The sequence below is a fragment of the Oncorhynchus keta genome, chromosome 35 (genome assembly GCF_023373465.1).
Source record: "Oncorhynchus keta strain PuntledgeMale-10-30-2019 chromosome 35, Oket_V2, whole genome shotgun sequence".
NCBI lineage: Eukaryota > Metazoa > Chordata > Actinopteri > Salmoniformes > Salmonidae > Oncorhynchus > Oncorhynchus keta.
In genome coordinates this window covers 45,819,520-45,829,034 of record NC_068455.1, presented here as the reverse complement: position 1 = coordinate 45,829,034, position 9,515 = coordinate 45,819,520, and the positions used below count along the sequence as shown (strand labels likewise).

Here is a 9,515-nt window from a genome sequence, read left to right as displayed (position 1 = left end):
ACATTTTAAGAATTTTGAAAGTTCCTTCAAGTGCTGTGCAAAGAAACCACTACTAAAGAACACCAATAAGAAGAAGAGACTTGCTTGAGCCGCAGAGTAGGTGAACGGATGCTCTCTGCATGTGTGGTTCCCACCGTGAAGCATGGGAGAGGTGAGATTATGGTGCTTTGCTGGTGACGCTGTGATTTATTTAGAATTCAAGGCACACTTAACCAGCATGGCTACCATGAGAGTTGAATCCCCACTTGAGACTCCCAGGTCTAATTGCCAACGTGCTTTTCAGCCTTGTGGTATGAGCGCTCGAAAAATCATAGCTAGGTTTCCATCCAACTGGCAGAGATTTCTATGCAAATATTCAAAAATCTGCATAAAGAAAATCGGCACCTTTTACCACCAAACAGACTCGATGCAGATAAAAAAAATCAGTGTGCGATGTAGTGCACACAAGTTTTCCATATACTGAATCCAATCTGAAGTTCAATGTGTTTCCAACTAATCTTCAACTCCACCAATTAGTCAAAAACTTGCATTAAATAGCAAATGTGCCCACTCTGGTCTTGGCATGGACGCTCTAGCAAACAGCTGGCAGATATAGTGCTGGTAGGCTGGTCTACATGAGATTGATAAATAAAACAGCAGTCAAGCAACAATCATGACAACAGAATAAGACCCTCAATATTTATTGGAAAGGAGCACCAAGATCAGATCAGTGCGCACTTTCACCACTCTGAAATTCATGATAACTTATTTCATCTGTAGCCTAATAAACCGTTACGATTTCCCAAGTCATAGTGGGAGGACTACACACCATGTAAATCAAATGAAAATGTATTTGTCACATACACATGGTTAGCAGATGTTAATGCGAGTGTAGCGAAATGCATGTGCTTCTAGTTCCGACAATGCCGTAATAACCAACGAGTAATCTAACCTAACAATTTCACAACAGCTACCTTATACACACAAGTGTAAAGGGATGAGAATATGCACATAAAAATATATGAATGAGTGATGGTACAGAAAGGCATAGGCAAGATGCAGTACAAGGTATAGAGTACAGTATATAATATATGCCATTTAGCAGACGGTTTTATCCAAAGCGACTTACAGTCATGTGTGCATACATTCTACGTATGGGTGGTCCCGGGGATCGAACCCACTACCCTGGCGTTACAAGCGCCATGCTCTACCAACTGAGCTACAGAAGGACCATACATATGAGATGAGTAATGTAGGGTATGTAAACACAAGTGGCATTGTTTAAAGTGGCAAGTGATACACGTATTACATAAAGATGGCAAGATGCAGTAGATGGTATAGTGTACAGTATATACATATGATGGGGAATGTAGGGTAAACATTATATTAAGTGGCATTGTTTAAAGTGACAGTGATACATTTATGTAAAAATGTTTCCATTATTAAAGTGGCTGGAGTTGAGTCAGTATGTTGGCAGCAGCCACTCAATGTTAGTGATGGCTGTTTAACAGTCTGATGGCCTTGAGATAGAAGCTGTTTTTCAGTCTCTCGGTCCCTGCTTTGATGCACCTGTATTGACCTCGCCTTCTGGATGATAGTGGGGTGAACAGGCAGTGGCTCAGGTGGTTGTTGTCCTTGATGATCTTTATGGCCATCCTGTGACATCGGGTGGTGTAGGTGTCCTGGAGGGCACTGGTTGTTTTTGTTTCTGGTAGTTTTGATGCAGACCTCACTGGACAGGGAAACAAAACCACACCTCTGGAGATCCAGCCTTACGGTTGTGGGCGGAGTAGTTGACGTACCAGGCGGTGATACAGCCCGACAGGATGCTCTCGATAAATGTGCATCTGTAAAAGTTTGTGAGTGCTGTATATATATTGGTGACAAGCCAAATATCTTCAGTCTCCTGAGGTTGAAGAGGCGCTGCTGCGAATACCAGGGTGCTCTTCACCACGCTGTCTGTGTGGGTGGACCAACGTGCAGTTTGTCCGTGATGTGTATCCAACTGGAGAGAACTTACTACCCTCTCCACGACTGTCCCATCGATGAAGCTAGTTCAAGCCTACCACTGTAGTGTCATCTGCAAACTTGCAGCGTGCATGGCCCGCAGTCTGGTGAACAGGCAGTACAGGGAGAGGGCTCAGAAACACCCTGGCAGGCCCCAGTGTTGAGGATCAGCGGGGTAGAGATGTTACCTACCCTCACCACCTGGGGGAGGCCCATCAGGAAGTCCAGTACCCAGTGTTAGGTTAGAGATTGTTAAGTTAATGTTTTAAATATCCCTATATTTCTGTTATTACGGGGCTATCAAGCAGTCAAGAGTGCGCCTGCGCAGGGAGTCTTGTTGTTGATGGACCTAGTCTTGAGTGTAATTCATATGTGTTCATACGGTATAGTAAACTTTGTTAAACTGGAACCTTGTCGTTGTGTCAAGACAATGGATGTGACTGGAACACAGCCCTAGATTGGGCTTTGATGGCAAAAAATTTGATGCACAATGTTCATGGTTACAGCCCATACCAACTAGTGTTCGGGTAGAACCCTCATCTTCCCTCAGTACTGGTTGACAAGTCACCAGCACTAGAAGGGACCAGTGTGAGTGCATGGGTGGGACAGCACCTTTCAGAACTACATGCAGCGAGAAAAGCATTCACTGAAGCAGAGTGCTCAGAAAGAATTTGCAGGGCTCTGCGGAAACAGCTTCGACCCACCGATGAGAAGTACGAGACTGGAAACAAAGTGTACTACGAACGAGTTGACTGTCAAGAGTGGAAAGGACCAGGAGTAGTCATTGGCCAAGATGGTGTGGTGATATTTGCGAGGCATCATTGTCAGGGTGCATCACTCAAGATTGCAGAAAGTAAATGATCAACAAGATGGAGGGGCGTTGCTGAATCAGCCTCCTAATGAAAATGACAAAAAGGACACAGTAACAGACAAACCTACCAGATGTCACATCCAATGATATGGACACTGAAACTGACACAGGAAATGAAGCAGAGACCTTCAACCATGCCACAGATAATACTGTTGAGCATTCAAATGAGGAAAACAATCAACAACAGCTACATGTGTTAAGACAACATGGTGGTTCCAATCTGAAAACTGGAAAAACTGTTAAATACATGGACAGAGAAAGTGGTATTCCACATAAAGCAACAGTCATTGGGCGAGCAGGAAAAGCCAAAGGAAAACACCAGAACTGGTTCAACTTGCAGTACTCTGAACCAGCTACACTTTCTGGTACAACAGGGTCAGCTGACCTGTCACTTGTAGATAATCTCAGAATTGAACCAATGGAAAAATCGAGAAAAACAGAATGACATTCAAAATGATGATGTACTTGAAACAAAGGACGTGCCATTTGACTCCGCTAAGCTAGGTGAGCTAAGTAAATTGGAGGAAAAATTGAGTGTTTGAGGAAGTCAAAGACATTGGCCCAAATTGTGTCTCAACAAGATGGGGGTGTACCCTTAAGGATTCTTTAACTGGAATAGTGCCTAAAGCACGTCTAGTGGCTAGAGGTTTTGAAGAGCTGGCTGCTACAGAACTCCCAAAAGACTCACCGATATGCGCCTCAGACACTCATATCGCTGATGTCAGTGGTCTGCCAGAAAAAAAATGGAAACTTAATTCCATAGACATCAAATCTGCATTTTTTGCAGCGAACAGAGCTGTCAAGGGACATTCACGTCCGACCTCCGCCCGAAGCGAAAGAACACTGTGGAAACTAAAAAAGTGTGTGTATGACCTGGCAGATGAATTACTCTACTGGTACAACAAAGTCAAGGCAACAATGCTGAATACAGGTGGAAAAATGTGGATCCTGCAGTCTTCTATTGGCTTGATCAAAGCTGCAATGTGACTGGAGTACTTGCCTGTCATGTTGATGACTTTATCTGGGGTGGCTCAGACCTTTGCTACAACTGTGATTCCACATCTCAAAGCTGTTTTCCAGGTCGGCCGTGAGGAGCATAATGTTTATGTTGGCATAGAGTTTATTACAGTTGATGGAACAATACTGATGCAACAGGAGTGCTATATCTTCAAGAGCTGTACAAAGGAATTCCCCTCTCTGTGGAATTGAAGCTGATCAATTGAGGTCAGAGATAGGACACATTTTATGGGTTGCTAGACAGAGTAGACCTGATGCAATGTTTGATGGTTGCAACTTGGAATCTAACACAAAACACGCCACTGTACAAACCATTCATGAGGCAAACAAAGTTGTTTGTGAACTGAAAACACAACAAGTGACTTTAAAGTTTCAGCATGTTAGAAAAGATGACTCTTTGAAACTAGTTGTCTTCAGTGATGCTTCGCTAGGGAACCTTATAGATGGAGCAGGCACACACGGTGCACATTTAATCGTGTTAGCGGGTGAAGGAGGAAGATTCTCACCTATCTGTCGGCAGTCAAAAAGGATCAGAAGGGTTGTCCGAAGCACACTTGCTGGAGAAACATTTGCTCTTGCGGATGGAATTGAAAACGCGATCTTTCTTGCAACTCTGTTCTCAGAGCTTATCACTGGTGAGACAAAATGGCACATTCTACCTGTAGTTTGTGCCACTGACAACTACTCATTAGTTGATGCTGAGAAGTCAACCAAGTCTGAGAGAAAAGACTTCATCTTGAGATCAGCAGCATCAAGGAACTTAATCAAGCACAGAGAATCCAGCTTGCTGACTATCTTGACTAAAAAGGAGCATCTGGTCTTGTGCTCCTACAGGCTCTCAATAATGGAAAGTGGCAGCTTGAGTAATATAAATAAAACCTGTCACACAACCCATTTGTAATGGGGATCTTGAAAAATACTTGGACATTTAATTATGTTGTTTTATTAGTCTTTAATTACGGGGCTATCAAGCAGTCAAGAGTGCACCTGCGCAGGGAGTCTTGTTGTTGATGGACCTAGCCTTGAGTGTAATGGCTACCTTTGAGTGTGTTCATACGGTATAGTAAACTTTGTTAAACTGGAACCTTGTCGTTGTGTCATTTCGAGTTAACACCCAGTTGCACAGGGCGGGGTGAAGAGTTGAGGGTACTATGGTGTTAAATGCTGAGCTGTAGTCTATGAACAGCATTCTCACATAGGTATTCTTCTTGTCCAGATGGGGTTAGGGCAGTGTGCAGTGTGGTTGCTTCGTCTGTGGACCTATTGGGGCGGTAAGCAAATTGGAGTGGGTCTAGGGTGTCATGTAGGGTGGAGGTGATATGGGAATAGCTACACTGTTTGTATCTGGCCATGTTTCCGGTCACCTAGCCCTGGTTAAAAGCAGTGGTTTGCGTTTTTAGTTTCGCGCGAATGCTGCCATCAATCCACGGTTTCTGGATTGGTAATGTTTTAATAGTTGCTGTGGGTACGACGGCACTGATGCTCTTGTTAATAAACTCACTTGTAATAACATGACTCCAAGTTTGTCGATATGGTTATCAATATCTGCACATAGGCATTTCCACCAACACTTCTCGCATAATTACATTTTACTAACACAAAAAGATCCAACCAAGTCAGACAAATGATCTGTCAGCATTTATAAAATTGTACAAAAACACTTCACATTACAGCTGTCATGATTTTGTTTTTGTTTTAAATAAGGTATTGTTTTACTTGCATGGAAACATTGCTATTGACAGTAATGCCCTGCAGGCTCTATCTTGAATCTTTTTTTAGTTCTATTTTCTGTGCCTTTCATCAGATTATCCTACATTGTAACGTGTGAAGAGATTTAAACTTTCCCGCCTTTTAGTAGATTGAACTGTTGTAGTTTTCCACTTTCTGTCCTAATGGAGTATTTTTAAATCTTGCTTTAGGTTATCTGCTCTGTAGATGACTAATGTTTGTCCTTATACACGTGCAACCCTGCTCAACTCAGCCCCAAATAGTACCCCCGTCAGGTTGTTTCTATTGTACAACTAACCCATGGTTGCATTTTTTTTAATAACCAACCAGTAAATAAGAGGTCCCAAGAGCATAATTTATATCAATTCAACTTTTAGTCTGCCCACAAAGTACAAAACTGTCAAGAAACATTCAGTCAGTTGTATTTTCCTCTCAAGAAAAAGTAAAGTAGCAAACAACAGCTGAGTACAAGGAGTGATTTTCTATAAAATTTGTTGACCGATGTGTAAATGAACAAAATGAGCTGCAACCATTTTGAAAACCCATTAATTCACCTAATCGAGCAAAGTTAATTATTTTCTCTGGTCACCCCTCAAGCTATGATTTTAAGCCGTGGAATGATCTCCATGCCCTGAAAAACTCATTGGACAAAAGGAGTGAAGGACAAACAGAAGAGGGTTGGGAGAAAAATGGTTCAGTTGGAGACTGAATAATTTGTAAGTCGCTCTGGATAAGAGCGTCTGCTAAATGACTTAAATGTAAATGTAAATTCAAGGATTCTGGGGGGTAGCTGGGGACGCCTACAAACACTGCAGCTTTCATACAGATTTACATTGCATGGGGACATTATCTATTAGTCATGGTTGCATCCAAAATGGCACCGTATAGAGTTCACTAATTTCGACCTGAGCACTACGGGCTAGAGGAAGTAGTGAGCTACAGTTTAAGTCAGAAGTACAAATATATTTGGCCAAGGTGTATTTCAACTCAGTTTATTTCAACTCAGTTTTTCACAATTCCTGACATTTAATCCTAATAACAATTCCCTGTTTTAGGTCAGTTAGGATCACCACTTTTTTTAAAAAGTGAAATGTCAGAATAATAGTAGAGAGAATGATTTATTTCAGCTTTTATTTCTTTCATCACATTCCCCGGTGGGTCAGAAGAATACATACACTCAATTAGTATTTGGTAGCCTTCCACAAGCTTCCCACAAATAATTGGGTGCATTTTGGCCCATTCATCATGACAGAGCTGGTGTAACTGAGTTAGGTTTGTAGGCCTCCTTGCTCGCACACACACATTCTCTAAAAGGTTGAAGTCAGGGCTTTGTGATGGCCACTCCAATACCTTGACTTTGTTGTCCTTAAGCCATTTTGCTACAACTTTGGAAGTATGCTTGGGGTCATTGTCCATTTGGAAGACCCATTTGCAACCAAGCTTTAACTTCCTGACTGATGTCTTGAGATGTTGCTTCAATGTAGCCACAATTTTCCCTCCTCATGAAGCCATCTATTAAGTGAACACCAGTCCCTCCTGCAGCAAAGCACCCCCACAACATGATGCTGCCACCCCTGTGCTTCACGGTCGGGATGGTCCCCCCCCACCCCACCTTTTTCCTCCAAACATAACGATGGTCATTATGGCCAAACAGTTCTATTTTTGTTTCATCAGACCAGAAGACATTTCAGCAGTGGCTTCTTCCTTGCTGAGCGGCCTTTCGGATAGATTTTCCCATGATGTCAAGCAAAGAGGAACTGAGTTTGAAGGTAGGCCTTGAAATACATCTACAGGTACAACTCCAATTGACTCAAATGATGTCAATTAGCCTATCAGAAGCTTCTAAAGCCATGACATCATTTTCTGGAATTTTCCAAGCTGTTTAAAGGCACACTCAACTTAGTGTATGTAAACTTCTGACACACTGGAATTGTGATACAGTGAATTACAAGTGAAATAATGTGTAAACAATTGTTGGAAAAATGTCCTAACAGACTTGCCAAAACTATAGTTTGTTAACTTCTTTAGGATAGGGGGCAGCATTTTCACTTTTGGATGAATACCGTGCCCAGAGTGAACTGCCGCCTACTCAGTCCCAGATGCTAACATTATTAATGAATAGAAAACACCCCGAAGTTTCTAAAATTATTTGAATGATGTCTGTGAGTATAACAGAACTCATATGGCAGGCAAAAACCCAAGAAAAAATCCAAACAGGAAGTGGGAAATCTGAGGTTTGTAGTTTTTGAACTCACCCCTATTAAATACACAGTGGGATATTGATTACGTTGCACTTCCTAAGGCTTCCACTAGATGTCAACCGCCTTTAGAAACTTGAATGAGGATTCTACTGTGAGGTGGAGCCGGATGGGAGCTCTTTTGAGTCAGTGGTCTGCCTTCAGCCTCGTTCTCAGTCACGCGCTTTCACTTGAGGTAGCTGTCGTTACATTGCTTCTCTACAGACATAGGAATTCTCCGGTTGGAACATTATTAAACTTTTATGATAAAAACATCCTAAAGATTGATTCTATACTTAGTTTGACAAGTTCCTTCGACCTGTAATATAACCTTTTGAACGTTTCGTCCGAAAGGACCAGATCAACTGTTCATGAATAATGTTGACTACCCAACATGGCGGATATTTCTCTGGCTGGTTTGGGCTCTGAGCGCGGTTCTCAGATTATGCTTTTTCCGTAAAGTTTTATTAAAATCAAACACAGCGGTTGCATTAAGAAGCGTATCTATATTTCCATGTCTAAAAATTGTATTTTCATCGACATTTATAATGAGTATTTCTGCAAATTCATGTGGCTCTATGCAATATCACTGCATGTTTTAGAAGTGAACGTAACACGCCAATGTAAATTTTTGGATAGCAATATGAACTTTACCGAACAAAACATACATGTATTGCGTAACATGAATCCTTATGAGTGTCGTCTGATGAAGATCAAAAGGTTAGTGATTAATTGCCATCTCTTTTTGTGACTCTTTAGCTGGAAAAATGGCTGGGTTTTTCTGTGAGTTGGTGGTGACCTAACAATCATTTGTGGAGCTTTCGCTGTAAAGCTTTTTTAAAAACAGACACTGGCTGGATTAACGAGAATTTTATCTTTAGAATCGTGCCTAATACTTGTATTTATGAGATTTGTATTTGGCGCCCTGCAATTTCATTGGCTGTTGCAGAGGGGTTCCGGACAGTCCTGGACAGGTTAACAAGAAATTTGTGGAGTGGTTGAAAAACTAGTTTTAATGACTCCAACTTAAGTGTATGTAAACTTCCGACATCAACTGTATGTAGAGAATATGGAGCCATTTGGATGCATCCCATGTCAGGCAGCAAGGCCACCATTTCTCTGGAATAAGCAGTGGGGGGGGTCACACTTGATTTACACCCAGAACCACAAAGTGGAGAAAGGAGGAGATTGGGACAGAAGAATGAGTCTTGAATCTCTGGAAAATATTCAAAATATGGGGCTTTCAGCTTGGTTGTAGGGATAACACGTTCCCGCCTTTGTTGGCTGTCCCGGGAAAGGAATAGGCCTCGTTCACAGCCGGTCACACGCACCCACTGCCTGTCCATTTTTTCTGTATAACCATTTATGTTCTGATACAATAAAAACAAAGCATGAAAATAAAGTACATCAATCTCCGGTCCATTTGTGTGTGTTCATTTTGAGATTGTTTCCTTTGAAGAGCATCACTCTTCCTCGCTCTCGTTTCCCGGTTCCATGTCAGAATCGCCGTTAGCTTTGGATTCCGTCCTCATGCCTTCCTCAGTCTCTTCTTCTCTATGCTCGTCTTCCATAGTCTCATCCTCTATGCCATCCTCCTCCCAGTTCTGCACAGACAAATTCCAAGATCAACCCAACAACTCAGTAAAAGACCGCAGTTCACAAGTGAAACAATGATC

General features: G+C 42.0%; 1 protein-coding gene across 1 annotated transcript in view; it reads right to left on the bottom strand.

The window, feature by feature from the left end:
• Positions 1-5,497: 5,497 nt before the first annotated feature.
• The window catches only part of LOC118368556 (WD repeat-containing protein 43-like), a 48,600-nt gene continuing 44,582 nt past the window's right edge, over positions 5,498-9,515 (bottom strand). The window contains exon 17 of the mRNA XM_035752749.2: positions 5,498-9,443. Within this exon, the coding sequence (XP_035608642.1) occupies positions 9,303-9,443 (141 nt within the window). The 3' untranslated portion in view covers positions 5,498-9,302. The remainder of the gene's footprint in view (positions 9,444-9,515) is intronic.